We start from the raw sequence: 16766 nt of genomic DNA, 5'->3' as shown, positions 1-16766 counted from the left end.
CAGAGCGATCTGATGAGGGGAGTCAAAAACAGGACAGGAAATAGATTATTGCTTATAAATTGTTTTTTTTTTTGTAAAAATCTTGATGACATCAAAAAACAGTACAAAATAAAAAGGCAGTTCATGACCCTTTAATGGGTCATACTATGTGCAATGTGAGCACCAAACCAAATCTCGAGGTGCTCTCAATGTTTTGTCACCTCATATTCATTCTAGTCAATTTTACTCTGACTGTCATATAAGATTACTTAATTATAATGACATTTTAGTTGACGGGAAAGTACAAAATCAAAATTTTTATGTTTTTGAAAGAAATCCAACGTTGCATTTATTTGATTAAAATACAGTAATATTGTGAATTATTACAAAATCTTAATATATTTTGTCGTTTATTCCTGTGATGTACAGTAAATCTAAATTTTCAGCATCATTACTCCAGTGTTCAGTGTCACATGATCCTTTAGAAATCACTCTAATATGCTGATTTGCTGCTCAAGAAACATTTCTCATTATTATCAATGATGAAAACGGTTGTGCTGCCTAATATTTTTGTGGAAACCATAATACATTTTTTTAGGATTCTCTGATGAATAGAAAGAATCCTGATGTATTTAGTAAAGTAATGTTCACAAAACTACTGTATTTCATATTTTATATATATTTAATCGTCGTATTTGAATGAAAACTGTATTCGTAATGTTGAACTAATATCTTGCAATCTCAACTATTTATTTAACACAGACTTCATGTTGTCACCATAGTAAACAGACAATGCTGCAGCAATGATCAAGCATGTGTTAATGGATGTGCTCACCGAAGCCAGCTTGTCAAAGCGGGCAAACAGCTCGTTTAGAGTCATGACCAGCTCCTGAGCAGTGCACTGCGACGCCAGACTAGTGAAACCCTCGATATCTGCAAACAAAATACTGACAAAGACACACACAGAGAGAGAAAGAGATTTAAACTGTATATATTGTTGCTTTGTCTTTTACAATATTCCATCAGTCTGTTAACTAAAATGTCATGCCAATAAAACGCAATGAATTAAGACAGATTAAAAAAAGCTTTCATTTTAATGTTTGGAATCACAGAGGTCAATACCATAATAACTAGGTAGAAAAGTATACAGTATGAATGTGTGAATCTCTTGAGCTGAGGGGAAATTCACTCTGAGGTTGTGTCGGAGCAGGCGCTGTGGAGCGCTTTAATTGAATTGTGGCTTCATTTCAGTATCTTCTGGGGTTAGCGCTAGTCTAGTGACTGATAATTAACTATTCCCTCTCTCGCCATAATTAGCTGACCACATTTCAAAAGAAAAGCCCCACTGCTCCTATTACGAGCTCCCAGAGCTAAACGAGTGAAAGAGGCAGGAGAGATCAATGTAAAGAGTGACAAATAAACAAAGAAAGGGCCACACGACCACAGGAGATAATAAAAAGCAGGTGAACAACTTTAGCTAAAGGCTAACGCTAATAGTCAAAAGGTCGAAAAATTTAGACAAATTATTATTCCATATGAAGTTTACAGATCTCAAAACTGACTATTTACTTTCTAAATAAAATAATGGTCAGTCAATTAAGAATAATTCATAATCTCACATGAAAATATACTGAAACTTGTCTTTTCCCAACGCTGAAACAACGTTGAAACAATGTTTAATGCGTAACGGTTGAAAACCAACTGGTACATGACCAACCTTCAACGTTGAAATATGGTTGAAATAATGACAGTTGTTGTTTCAATGTTGAAACTACGTTAAAATAATGTTTAATGCTAAATGGTTGAAAAAGGGTAATAAAAACACTTATAAATCAACTTTGATTTTTTTTTTTTTTACAAGATCTGTATGTTGAATCACTTAATGTATGTACAGAATAAATAATTTCTGCCTTTTTAAATTATTATTAAGATCGCTATTATTATTTTATTATCATTTTACATTTTTATCATGAAACCTTCTGGTATAACTATTATCAACAACAAAACACATTGGGCTGATTTACCACGCTGAAACAATTCCTATTGGTTATTTAACCTTATTTGCTTTGATCATGATTGGTTAATCTGGCTGTCATTCATGAAACTGGCCAATGAAACTGTGCACGCCATTTTAAGTTTGAAAATATGACCGTTATCACAGTTGCCAAGTCCACGTATTATACACAACTTTGGGCTTCTTTTTTTGTAAAGTTGCGGGAAAAAATCCCTGGTCGCGGGTTGAGGTTTTTTGGGCTTATTTAAAAAAACATGGTTGCTTGTTTGGGAAATCTGACAAGCAACTTCTTTATTTATTTATGTTCGCCGTATTCTCCAGTGCATTGATTGACACTCTGTCTGCTCGCAGTTAATAGCCAACCAGTGCAATATAAGTGCTGTAGCATAATTTGCCAAATGTTCCGCCCCTCATTGGAGAAAAATCACATTCAAAAAGAAGCGCGTGACGCTGTAATCCAAGCGATGACAGAAGTAGACGTAGAAGAGTGGGATGACTTTCTTTTAGCTTAATTTTTATAATGTTTTTGTAATGTATTAAATATCACGGGCTGTAATAAAAAACAAGTAGTCATATCCTAATACTGAGTAAATACATTTGGTTCGAATAGCCTGGTATGGCAAGATGTCTTAAAATGTATTTCTTTTTTTAACATTTAAATTTAGACCACATTACGGCTCCCCTTTGAAGCTCTTGTGCTTTTCTCCTTTTCCATCTCTCCAATCCTATTCTGCTCACAGGTGATTGGAGACGAGTTTTGTTCCCACTTTTGTTGCAGTTTGCTAATTTTTGTAAAATAGCTTCTGTTTTTGCTTTTCAGATAAAATACTGGTTTCAGTGTAATATGTTGCAGGCTCATTTATTGGTAATAAATCATTGATAAATAATATTGATGATGATAAATCATCAAAAAAAAATATTGGGCTTGTTTTGGGCTTGTTTTTGAAGCTGCAGTTGCTTATTTGTCTCGCGAGAGTTGGCAACTGTGACCGTTATCCTGACCGTCTTTCTGAGTGAGGTCGCTGTGAGTGAGAGAGCTGCTGCGCAATAAAACTGCTAACGTTAGGTCGGTCCCGAATTATTGTATAATTATTGTATAAAAACGTTTACGCTATTATTATATTATAGATCCTATATTCTCATTCAATTTAGGTCTACTATCCACTTAAACAATATGTCATCAAGTTTCTAATTTTATGTACCGGTTCTATTTATGTAAACCCTGCGTAACTTTCATGTGTTTGATGGGCGCGCGCGTTGAACATTCGAGGCGCTTTTAAACTGGAGTGGAGGGAGTTTCCATGGAAACGGGTTGGCAACTCAGCTGACAAGTAGCAAAAAAAAACTCCGTCTCTCACTGTTGTTTTTACTGCTTTCAGGTAAGTTTAGTCCCTAAAATTACACAAATAATACATACAACTGTTCCTGACACTTTCTTATATGTAATTGACACGCTTCTGTTGAATATTTACTTTACAGAAATGGTTCAGTGTCATCGGAAAAAGTCCGTTAGCATCACAACCGTGAGCTAACTATAGAGGCTAACTATAAGAGGTAAGCTAGCTATAGATTTGAGCTCTTATTTATGAAAGTTTGGGATTTTAATCACAGATTATGTGTAGATGAGTGATTTTTATAGCTTTGTAAATGTTTTGCTGGCAATTTGTTAATGGATGAATTGAAATAAGCTAATTAATTTAACCTAAAAGTATGCACTGTACTGTTAATCAACTTAAAGTTACATGAACTAAAATGTGCTGAAGCTAACGTTATTTCAAACACATTTTTATCTTTCATTGTTGACATATTGATAAAAATTGTACTGTGATTTTAGGAGTGTCAGAAAAATCCCTCGAATGCTGCTGAGAGAGATATTGGAAACATAGGCGATCTGAGAAAGCATATTAAATAACTTCATATGCATTTTCTCCAATATATTTCACCTATATCATCATGCATCTCTAAAACCTACAAACGTAAATCTTCGTTTCTTAAGATTTTTTTGTATGTTCTGTACATTATTCTCTCTCATTTCTGCATTTCACCCCCGCCGTAGTTTATTTCTAATAAACCTGACATTGTATACTATTGTTGGCTCTGTGACAGATTGTTTATGTTGGCGTGGCGGTTCTAGTGTTAAAACTTAAAATCTTATTTGCACTCTTGAAAACTATTCAGATCAAAATGAGCGTTGTGAATGTAAAAGCTTCACATTACATTTATAACAATCATTGTTAATGTTTGAATTGTATTTCAGGGCTGTTTGTGAAGACAGAAAATCAAGAGATGTTGTGACAACCTGGACAGAATTCAGCTCCAGATCCACCCTCCACACCAGACTTCTCACTCACAAGGACTGCTGTCTACTAGCATATTATGTGTTCTCTTCAGAGTTAGGTGCATGGAGATATTACCTGATTTTTAGATATAATGAAAACTATACCATATATACAGTGGGTACAGAAAGTATTCAGACCCCCTTAAATTTCTCACTCTTTGTTATATTGCAGCCATTTGCTAAAATCATTTAAGTTCTTTTTTTTTTTTCTCATTAATGTACACACAGCACCCCATATTGACAGAGAAACACAGAATTGTGGACATTTTTGCAGATTTATTAAAAAAGAAAAACTGAAATATCACATGGTCCTAAGTATTCAGACCCTTTGCTCAGTATTTAGTAGAAGCACCCTTTTGATCTAATACAGCCATGAGTCTTTTTGGGAAAGATGCAACAAGTTTTTCACACCTGGATTTGGGGATCCTCTGCCATTCCTCCTTGCAGATCCTCTCCAGTTCTGTCAGGTTGGATGGTAAACGTTGGTGGACAGCCATTTTTAGGTCTCTCCAGAGATGCTCAATTGGGTTTAAGTCAGGGCTCTGGCTGGGCCATTCAAGAACAGTCACGGAGTTGTTGTGAAGCCACTCCTTCGTTATTTTAGCTGTGTGCTTAGGGTCATTGTCTTGTTGGAAGGTAAACCTTCGCCCAGTCTGAGGTCCTGAGCACTCTGGAGAAGGTTTTCGTCCAGGATATCCCTGTACTTGGCCACATTCATCTTTCCCTCGATTGCAACCAGTCGTCCTGTCCCTGCAACTGAAAAACACCCCACAGCATGATGCTGCCACCACCATGCTTCACTGTTGGGACTGTATTGGACAGGTGATGAGCAGTGCCTGGTTTTCTCCACACATACCGCTTAGAATTAAGGCCAAAAAGTTCTATCTTGGTCTCATCAGACCAGAGAATCTTATTTCTCACCATCTTGGAGTCCTTCAGGTGTTTTTTAGCAAACTCCATGCGGGCTTTCATGTGTCTTGCACTGAGGAGATGCTTCCGTCAGGCCACTCTGCCATAAAGCCCCGACTGGTGGAGGGCTGCAGTGATGGTTGACTTTCTACAACTATCTCCCATCTCCCGACTGCATCTCTGGAGCTCAGCCACAGTGATCTTTGGGTTCTTCTTTACCTCTCTCACCAAGGCTCTTCTCCCTGATAGCTCAGTTTGGCCGGACGGCCAGCTCTAGGAAGGGTTCTGGTCGTCCCAAACGTCTTCCATTTAAGGATTATGGAGGCCACTGTGCTCTTAGGAACCTTAAGTGCAGCAGAAATTTTTTTGTAACCTTGGCCAGATCTGTGCCATGCCACAATTCTGTCTCTGAGCTCTTCAGGCAGTTCCTTTGACCTCATGATTCTCATTTGCTCTGACATGCACTGTGAGCTGTAAGGTCTTATATAGACAGGTATGTGGCTTTCCTAATCAAGTCCAATCAGTATAATCAAACACAGCTGGACTCAAATGAAGGTGTAGAACCATCTCAAGGATGATCAGAAGAAATGGACAGCACCTGAGTTAAATATATGAGTGTCACAGCAAAGGGTCTGAATACTTAGGACCATGTGATATTTCAGTTTTCTTTTTAATAAATCTGCAAAATGTCAACAATTCTGTGTTTTTCTGTCAATATGGGGTGCTGTGTGTACATTGAGGAAAAAAAAAAGAACTTAAATGATTTTAGCAAATGGCTGCAATATAACAAAGAGTGAAAAATTTAAGGGGGTCTGAATACTTTCCGTACCCATTGTATATGAAGAGTTCAGATGCAAAAGCCTCTAAATGCCATCTGAAATGTTCTTCTAAAATTTTTCTCAAGCTCCTATATTTATGTTCAGTTATTTCATTTTAATTGCATAGAAAAGGACCTATATATTGCCATTAGAGTAAAATAACTGAACCTAAACATAGCAGCCTGATAAAAATGCTCATTTTAGATGGCACTTAGAGGCTTTTGCATCTGAACTCTTCATATACATATATATATATATATATATATATACACACTATATTGCCAAAAGTATTGGGTCACCCCCTTCTAATGAACAGGTTTGACTACTTTAGCAATTTCCATGAGTACAAATCTTAATGTTTAAGCATATATTGATATTCTAGGGAATTGTGTGCTTCTAATTTTAAAGCAACAGTTTGGACGGGACCCTTTTCTATTCTAACATGACAATGCCTCTGTGTATAAGGCAAGGTTCAAAAAGAAATGATTGATTTGAGTCAGTGTGGAAGAACTTGACTGGTCTGCAGAAAGCCAAGTCCTAATCCAAGCTGAACACCTCTGGTCTGACTTTAAATGCAGATCTTGAGCCAAAAACTCTTTACCAAACACCAATTTGATTGGTTGAATAGAGGAGAATGTGATTAGTTGAGAAATTGTACATAGTTAATGATGGATTTTAAATATTTAAATACAGTGTGTTGTATGCCTACTAAGACTTGCATATTTGTGCATAATATTTTGACCCTGGATGCTTACAGAAGGATAATCTTTCATTTATGTGCCAGAAACATCATAAGCATTCACAATTTTGTTGGTTCATGCTGAACTGGTGTTGATAAATGTACTCTTTATATTAATAAGTCAGTTTATATTGTCGCTGTTTTTAAGTTACATTGTCTGGAGAGTTTTCCAGTTTTTCAGTGTCCAAATGTTTTTTGTATTCTATTTATTATGAAGGGGCAAATTATAATCTCGATAATGAAAACATTTACATGTGTGGAGATTTAATTTATTTACATAAAGTTTGAGTAAATGGGAATATATTCTATGAAACATGTTTAAGTTTATTTAATTGAATGCTTTAAAATATATTTGCATTTATAGAAATCTAATATATTTACATGTACAGAAATGTAATATGTTAACAAATATTAGAAATTAATATATGGACAAATATTGCAAATTAATATATTTACATAGTCTGATATCTAAATATAGGCTATTTACATATAAAGGAAATAAATATATGTAAATATTTCCGATGAAAATATATTTACATATAGTTAATATATGTGAAAAATATTAAAAGCGGCCAAAACCAAATATTTAAATATATTTTTAATATATATTTCAAAATATATTTACATATATTGTATAAAATATATTTTCTTCTATTTGAATTTAAGATATTTAAATATATCAAAATATATTTATTAAAAATATATTTCGATCTATGTGACTTCTGTATGGGATGTACAATATAGATATACTGTATATTTAAATTCTAAGAAAATTATTTTTCCATTTGGCATAATTGTTCAAAGGTTTTTCTTTAGAAAATGAAGCATCTCATCCCTGCAGATTTATGGACATCTAATTGTTAGAATGTTTTTTTTTTTTTTTTCCATTTTCTTATTTTTTTTTTTCATGCCGTCCGATTGCAAATCATGTACAGCAAGTTTTATTAGTTACTGAAAACACGAAATATGCACCGAAAATCATAGTTTACATCTCAGTGTTGACGTTTAAGCTAAATTGCAATATTAACAATTTCCAAAGTGAATGCTTGCTTGGACATTTATCGACGATCGACCATTGAAAGGTACGCCGGTGAAACAGGGTCACAATATCAACGTTGATCCGTTTTGCAAAATCGAAAGGTAATTCACCGTTGATTCAACCATGGTACCTGACGTTGTTTCAACGGTGAATCAACGTTGAAATGCCAGCTGGGTTGTGCTTGTGTAATTAAGGCCATGAGGGTGTGAAAAATACAATAAAACCAATAATGTCCTAAATATTCTTAGATCACTTGATTAGATTGCTTTTCCTGATTTAATCCAGTCATAGTTAATGTGGCAGAGTTTGATGCATAACAGCAATGCTCACCTGACATTGTCGTGCTTCTGGATGTAGATCTTGTGAAACATCATGTCTTCTTTTTTAGCGTTGATGTCAGCCTTCATTTCCATGGCGACATGTCTTGGCAAAACAGACAGCAACAGGCGTTCCTGAAAATCGTAGAGAGAACAGAAGAGAGGGAATGTGTGTGTGTGTGTGAGAGAGAGAGAGAAAGAAAGATTGCCATGCAATTCTTCTCACTGAAGACCAAACATCCTATCTTTATGTAGTTGTTCTTTGTTAAACATCAGCATCCCAGTGCATATATTTTGTTGGCTTGTCCACTGACAACATTGTTTATTTTATTACATCTCTATTAGATTTATATACATAGAATAGAATGGCATTTAACAAAATGAACTGAACCTTCATTAGATTCAGAGCAGATGCCATATTTTGTGAAAGAACCATCTGTTTGGTGTACACCTTGGTGTCAAACATTCAGCTGACAAAGTGTTGAAAATATGCACAGTAGCCATTTAATTTTCATAGAATGGGATGAGATTCTTTTTTATAGAATTTCATATAATCTCATGAGACAAGATTTTATGAAATTCAGCAGAGTTCTCTGAGTGTCAAAGGTGGAATTTTATGGAATTTTGTTGATTGGGAATCACAAAATTTTCATGATATTTAATTTAGTTATGACTGTCATAATATCAGATGTTAACTACATGTTTATCATGGCCAAAATAATTAATAACAACATAATTGCAATATCTATAGAAATAAAAATGTTAGTAAATAAAATACACTAACAATGAGCAATAAATGTGTTACAGTATATATTAATCTTTATTAAAGTTAGTTAAAATAAAAACTGTTCATTGTTAGTTCATGTTACCTCAGGTTCGTTAAATAATATTAGCAGATACAACTTTTGATTTTGATGTATTAGTAACTGATAAAAGTAACATAAAGATTAATAAATCCTTTAGATGTATTTTTCATTGTTAGTTTGTTAACGATGTTAATAAATAGCCCCTTATTGTAAAGTGTTACCAATTCATCTTTAACATTGTTTACTTTGTGTTCTCTTTTTTTGGCCAAAGAGAGTTTGTTAGTGTAACGCTGAGTCCACTGAAGAAGAGCAGAGTTGAAACCCAAGAGCAGTTTATTTCAAAAAGCGTTAAACAAATAGAAAATAAACAGAACCAAACGATAACTTGAACTTCACTTCAACAAACTTGACCAGAAACCATAACAGAGCTCACAAACAGAGAGTTACACTGATCAAAGCTCAACAAGAGACAAGGGAAACATGAGGGCTATAAATACACACGGGCTAATGAGTTAACAAGGAACACCTGAAAACAATTAAGACAGGAAACAGGAACATGAGGGACAGGAAACAGAAAGAATAAGACTATGAATAAGACTAACCTTCAAAATAAAAGACAAACTCAAAACACGAAAACACAGACGAGACAGTAAGCGTAAAGGACTGTTCACACTAATAATAATAACTATAACCATAACTATACTGGCATCCACAAAAACACAAACTATTGTTCATTTTATTATAAGTGTTCATCAGCTGTCAAAATTAGTATGCTAACACAGGCGATTAATTTTTCCAGTTTAACGATGTTAAAAATATTTCATGCTGTTGAGTTGCACGCACAAATACAGCAGCACAATTACAGCTGTAGCCTGTATCATTTCATATTAAAACTCGAATGAAACTACAAGCATGCGTGTCAGATCCGCGGCACGTTCAGCAGCGGCAGCTCTTAAAGTAATAGCAGCCGAATAACCTAATAACCTAGCTGCTGTTATGTCAGTAAATCAAAGAACAAAAGAGAGGAAATCAATCAATTTTGTAGCTTTAAGGATTCATCTATGTTTAATTTAGAATTTAGTGTTTGATAAATTTATTCAATTTCTGTATACTTCCTAGTTGCTGAAGGACACAGGTAAATATGACATTTATTATAATGGGTTTATGTGAAGATTGTTATAAGTTGTTTTTTAAAGTCTAATAAATGTTAAACTTGATAGCTCTCAATTATACTGTAATGTTGAATGGCTATAGTTAAATTTTAGGAAAAAATAACAATTTCCTTGAGACATCAGTAGTATTGGTATCCGTCATAAAAAATATGGCATTAAAAATATGCTGGGCCCTATTTTAACGATCTAAGTGCATGGTCTAAAGCGCACGTTTCCGAATCCACTTTTGCTAATATAACGACGGGAAAAACGGTCGACGCTCCCGGCGCATGGTCTAAAAGGGTTGTCCCTATTCTCTTAATGAGTAATGGGTGTGTTTTTGGGAATAACGTGCAATAAACCAGTCAGAGTCTCATTCCCTTCGCGCCATGGCGGATTCACTATTTAAACGGCAGAATTTAATGGGCACAGACTGAACGCGTCTCCAGAGAGCAAACGGATCTGCTCATGCGCGAGCAAATAGGTAGGCTGATCATTCTGATACATGCAGTGACTATCCATTATGACATGTATGACATTTTTATATTGATGTAGCCTACACAATAATATTCTTTTACACTGTAATCCTTAATTTTTAATATTTGGCATGTTTGTGTGCTGCTACGCATTCCTGTGTGTAATAAGCAAAGTGGCGCATTGTGGACCTGCCAAGAGGCGCATTTTCAAAATATTGCGCCGTTGACTTTAGACCAGGTTTGAGTTGGTCTATGGTGCAGTCATTTTCAGTTCCTCAAACTAGCAACGCTCCAACAATGTGCCTGAACACATCTTTTTTTTAGACCAGCACGCCCATGGGCACACAAATGGGTGCAAATGCATTTGCTATTTAAACAATGCGGCGCAGGACGGGACAATGAGAACTGCGTCGGGCTGAAACTAGCAAAAACACTTGCGCCGCATTGCGCTGGCTGTATGATAGGGCCCACTGTCTTTATTATTTCTACATCAATTTGAAGATTGAATGTGAAATTATTGCAGTATAAAAGTATATTTAAAAACTTTAATGTTAGGAGGGATTAATCGCGATTGATCGTGATTAATTTCAGAAAAAATGTGCGATTAATTAGTTCATTTTTTTAAATCGATTGATATCACTAATATATATATATATATATATATATATATATATATATAATCTTTTTTTTTTGGGGGGGTACTTTTTACATCTGTCATCTCTTATCCTCTTCACCATGATTTTGTGCAGCATTAGTAGCTACATACTGCGCTGTTTTTTCTGTTCTGTTATTTTCAGCAATACTGCCACCTACTTTGTTGCAGTGTCAACCAGAAGGATTATTTACAGTATTATCATGATATGTGCATTATTAACATGATATCCATATAAAATTCACAATGATCACCAATACAGTATATTGTGAGAACCCTACAATGAATGAATTTGTTGGAATGTTTGGAAAACTAATTTTTTTTTTGTTCAAAACAGAGAAATCTTTTGTAATATAAATGTCTTTACTTTTGATCAATTTAATGCACCTTTGCTGAATAAAAATACTAATAAAAAACAAAACAAAAAAAAAAACAATTTTGAACAGTAGTGAAGGTAGTAAACTGTGCCAGTGAAGGTCATGGCCTCGACGCTGAACTGACCTGCTGCTGGTTTTCTCTTTGCAGGTGCAGTCGGGCCTGGATGTAGCCTCGCGTCTCCTGAAAGGCTTGTCTCTGAGAGACCTCTGCTGGGTAGTGGGTGCAGATCCCAATGATGTTGGTGCACAGGAAGATCAGCACGTTTGCACTCAGCTGAGAGAAAAAAGAAAAGCAGACTCATTTAATGTCTCTCTAGTGATCAGTGGGACCTTTCAACAAAAACGGCTTTAGCTCAGCGCTCTGGAATCCTGGGACATCTGTTGTACTCTAGGGCTTTACTCGACTGCAGTATGGGAAAAAAAGCCAACCTCTGACCCGGAGAGGCTACTTCCTGTAGAGGAGTTTACAATAGGGGAGCCGGAATGGAGCTAAAAATGGAGCCTGAAGCAGAGCCAACACTGTAACTTCCTTTGGGTGAATGAGACGAGAGGAGGGGGTATGGGAGAGTGATGGGGGTTACTTCAGGTCACGCGGTTCACACCATTACACTTGGCTGAAACACTGCACAATCACTATGAAACACTTGTTGGCCTATTTCCTAAAAAGCTTATCTTAAAATATATGCTAAATAATTACCAGATTAGACATTATGTGGCTGTTGAGAAGCCATTCGTGGCTATGCGAAGCTATGAGAAAATATAACCAAAATTAATATTGCTAAAGCAGATTCCATACAGTTCAGATATTTTATTGCATGAAGGGCTGGGCAATATGTTAAAAAAATTATATCTTGTTACTTTTTCAACTATGTAACAATATTTTATTTGAAAAATGTCTTGATGTATACTGAAATGGCTTCAAAAATTATGTTTTTTTGTTTGTTTGACATAATGTAACCATCAAAATTTTAAATGTTTAACACAAGAAGTTAAATTAAAGAAGGTATAAAAATCTATAAATAGAGAAAAATATAAAATAAATGTGAAATGCAGCAAAATCTACTTAAGATAAGATCTACTTTAGATTAAGCTAATAACAGAGGCATGTTCAGAAATATTCAGGTCTGTGGATTTCTTGAAATAAGTCTCTTATATTTACCAAGGCTGCATTTATTTGATTAAGAATACAGTGAAATGTGAAAGATTATTACAAATGAAAATAACTGTTTTCTATTTGAATATATTGTAAAATGTAATTTATTCCTGTGATGTAAAGCTGAATTTTCAGCAGCAATAACAGCAGTCTTCAGTGTCACATGATCACTCAGAAATGATCTGAATACGGTGATTTGGTTTCTTATTGTCTATAAGGAATAAAAAGATCAAAAGACAAGCATTTACTTGAAATGTAAAACTTGTAACATTATAAATGTTTTTTACTGTCACTTTTGATTAATTTGATGATTTTATTTAATTCCCAAACTTATAAAATAATAAAATAAAAAATAATCATGGTAATCATTTGAAACAGGGGCAAACCTAAGAAATGATAAAAAATATATAAATTAAATTAAACGTTTTAATGATCAAACTGGTATTAAATACATTGTACATATTCAATGTATCACCTAGTCTTACACCAAAATAATAACAAACATGCCCGTCAGCTGAAATAAAACAACAATAACAGATGCAATGTAACGTAACTACAGAGGGACTCAGTTTGGAGTTGTTCAGTCCATAACTCTGTATTTTAGGAGCGTGAGCGCAGTCTGAGGTCAATCGCCGCTAAATTAAGAGCTAACAATGGTGGAAAAGTAATCAGTCAATAAGCCTTCTTCCACTCTCATCGACCAATCAATGCCCAGATCAACCATGACCATTTGATATTAAGAGTAAGCTATGAACTATAAAATAATTTCTCACTGCCACTTTACAAACAGGCAGGTTTATTAGCAGCCATATTAATCTAATAGCCTCTCATAGCTGACTGGATAGTTTATGTCTGTGCTGTTCTGAAAACTACAGAGGATTTATCTGAAGTGATAGCAGAGACAATGTTGTACTGTGTGCTGCTCTACATGACATAAAACAATAGATTTGACAAACAACGTTTTTGCTCCTGCACACAGAATACGAAATGAGAAAGCAAAGGGACAGGCGAGAGGCAATGCTGTAGAGCAGTGTGTGTGTGTGTGTGTGTGTGTGTGTGTGTGAGGCCGAGCCTGCTGGCCACACTGACATTAGGCAGATGGCTATGAGCTCTGTTTACATTAGTTTCTGTTCAAGCAAAACCAGGCCTGGTTTGTGTGTGTGTCTCTGTGTCTCTCTGTGTGTGTGTGTGTGTGTGTGTGTGTGTGTGTGTGTGTGTGTGTGTGTGTGTGTGTGTGTGTGTGTGTGTGTGTGTCAGTGTGCACGTGCAAATGGATGCTCTTAGTGTTTTGACTGTTGACATCAACAATAGTGTTACAGCTATAGAGCAGTCAGTTTAACATGTTTAAACAAATAACACTTAAACGTAAAACAGAGTAAATCAAAAGGCAAAACAGGGGATTGAGAAACATTTTAAAGCATTTCAACAACTTTTAATGTGATAAGGGATCCTAAAAGAGATAGATAGATAGATAGATAGATAGATAGATAGATAGATAGATAGATAGATAGATTATAATTCTAATATAATACTAAAATAACACTGGTCAATATTGGATATTTCATTGTTTTGTTCATTTTTAGTTATAATAATTTATAAAAATTAATAATTTAATAACACTGTTTTGTAATCTTTAGCAAATCTCAAACGAATATCCATTTTTCATACTGTACATTAAAAAGCTGTTATACTTAAATTCACTTGAAGCATTTAAAATGATTAAGTTTTTAGTGTTTTATGTTGATTTTTTTTTTTATACATTAGAACAGAATGTTTATTTATTCTGTACAATAGTACAGAATTTTAACATAGGCTATTTATGTATTTATCAGCCATAACACGTAAATAATCTGTTTAATAAATTATTAAAGAATTCATCCCTAATATAATGATTTGTAAAGCCACTGTAATAAAAATGCATTACTGCATTACCTATCTTAGAGAATAATTATTATCTGAATAATAATAATAAAAATATCTTCACAATCAGCAAGCCATAATAGATTCATTCATTTAATAGAACATTTTCAAATCAAACTAAATATATTTGTTTGGCATAAAAAATGTGCTGATTCTTTTGACTTAATATTGGTTATGATCGGTGTGTGTTATCAGCTGTGTGTTCATATCACAGACAGGTCGTAATTGCTCGCTCTTCACCAGAGGGCGAGGTCAGTAGGTTTACACACACACACGCACACACACACACACACACACACACACACACAAACACACACACTTGGCCGTTCTGTTTGCGCAACTTGACACCTCTTTCCCTCACGCTCAAGATTTATTAGCAATAACCAAGCGCTGGGACACAGAGAGAGAGACACCGTTCACTCCTTTACTCTCTGTCAATCTTCTCCTCCGTCTCTTTGTCTTTGATTTTCACTCACAAATCATCAAATAAATATATTTTCCTGACTCCCTTGCAGCGTGTTCTCATTAGCGGTGACCCCGAATAGTGGACAATTCGATGCTTCGATAGGAGGAGCCTGATTCGACTCCCAATCTCACAGTCGAATATTCGTGGGGTGTTATGATCATGCCATTTTGGATATATGGGGGTGCTCCAATGTCTGATTTCACATAGAACTACCGGTTTTCTCCCAAGCTAATATACAGCCTATTAAGATTATGCTGTAAATAAGTATCTGAAAAGAAAGAAGCTTTAAATAAATGTTTTAACATGCGTGAATAAACCCAACCACCCCTATAGATTTAAATTTCACTTTCCATAATTATGACCGACAGAGAAGCATCTTGGCGGCAGGGATTTAAAACTTTAACAAGACTTAAACTGACACAGGCAGAGTAAAAGACTGGATTTTTTCGATCAGGTAGGGTACAAGTGATTTCAAAACATTTCAGCCAGTTTATATATATATATATATATATATATATATATATCTTATAAGGCATTTGGTTGAGTTGCGCTGCTGTAAAGCGCTTCATTGTAGTGTTACGATGATTAATGCAGAATATTAATAACTATGACTGGGACTGTCATATACATAACATTATAATGAGAGCACTATTGTAAAACAATGTTGTGAATTATTTGGGTTTCGCTGACGTTTAATGTTAACTATCTTTTAATCAAAACATAAAACATAATTTTTGTATCTGCGAGGCATCTGTTATACATTTTCCCTGTTTGTTAACGTCAGTAATTATGACTGTCGAATGTCTGACTTGACTTTTGCATTTGGCCCCACCCCCAAACATATGATTCGACTATCAGTCAACAATCGGCAACGTTCGAAAATTTCGATTCGACTATGAAAATCCTTAGTCGAGGACACCCCTAGTTCTCATACACCGGCTTCAAAAGTGACATATTCGCTGACACTGAGAACATCTCTTCCCTTAAAAGCCAATGTTTAGAGATCCTTTTTGTGTCTGCCAATTTTTTCCAGTAAAAGTCAACAAGCGACGTGTAGAAACTGTCATAAAAGTTATATTATGATTACGGCTCACTCTGAATGTCCATGGCAGTGTTTATTGCTCAGAGTGGTGAGACAGAGAGCATCTAAGGAATGTTCCGGGTGTAAAACGACTTAAGCTCTACGAACAGCATCTGTGGCATAATGTCCATTACCAAAGAATGTAATATAAGAGCTAATAAAATCCAACAAAAAAAATAATCTTCTTACACTGGAAGTCTATGGACCGACACAATGTAATTATGAAAATGTGCAGCTCTGTTGTTCAGTGCAAGGTTTGTTATTTGAGCTGTAATGTTGACAAAATTGTCTTTTCAGATGATCTGGAATAACTTTTATAGGTGGATGAACTCATTATGTGTTACTAAGGTCATTCCTGTGAGCATGCAAACCATGAGAAAACTAGGTTTAAACAGTCAAGGCATGAGTCATTTGGATTATTTTTATGACGGTGCATTTTTGGATTTTGACAGCCCCCATCTCGAATCAATTCCCAGGGTTTCTGGAGGTTTTATGAAACTTGACTTTTTAAGTAAAGAATATAGAAATATA

At 34.9% G+C, this 16766-nt stretch overlaps 1 protein-coding gene and 1 long non-coding RNA gene across 5 annotated transcripts in view; one reads left to right on the top strand and one right to left on the bottom strand.

Moving 5' to 3' along the window:
• The window catches only part of adcy6a (adenylate cyclase 6a), a 58758-nt gene that overhangs the window by 14464 nt on the left and 27528 nt on the right, over positions 1-16766 (bottom strand). For all 3 annotated transcript variants that reach the window (XM_058763713.1, XM_058763714.1, XM_058763715.1), the window contains 3 exons: positions 11740-11889; positions 8167-8288; positions 815-926 (listed from right to left, as the gene is read on the bottom strand). In XM_058763713.1, coding sequence (XP_058619696.1) covers positions 815-926; positions 8167-8288; positions 11740-11889 — 384 coding nt within the window. The remainder of the gene's footprint in view (positions 1-814; positions 927-8166; positions 8289-11739; positions 11890-16766) is intronic.
• LOC131532218 (uncharacterized) lies at positions 938-13482 on the top strand. 2 transcript variants are annotated; one of them, XR_009268860.1, is made up of 4 exons: positions 938-3372; positions 3473-3547; positions 4251-4390; positions 11764-13482. It is a non-coding gene; the product is annotated as an uncharacterized LOC131532218 (long non-coding RNA). The 2 variants fall into 2 exon arrangements; XR_009268859.1 differs by having other exon boundaries at positions 938-3547.

This window comes from Onychostoma macrolepis, chromosome 23 (assembly GCF_012432095.1).
Source record: "Onychostoma macrolepis isolate SWU-2019 chromosome 23, ASM1243209v1, whole genome shotgun sequence".
Taxonomy (NCBI): domain Eukaryota; kingdom Metazoa; phylum Chordata; class Actinopteri; order Cypriniformes; family Cyprinidae; genus Onychostoma; species Onychostoma macrolepis.
Note: the sequence above shows the minus strand (reverse complement) of the source record. Positions and strands in the feature narration are given on the sequence as shown.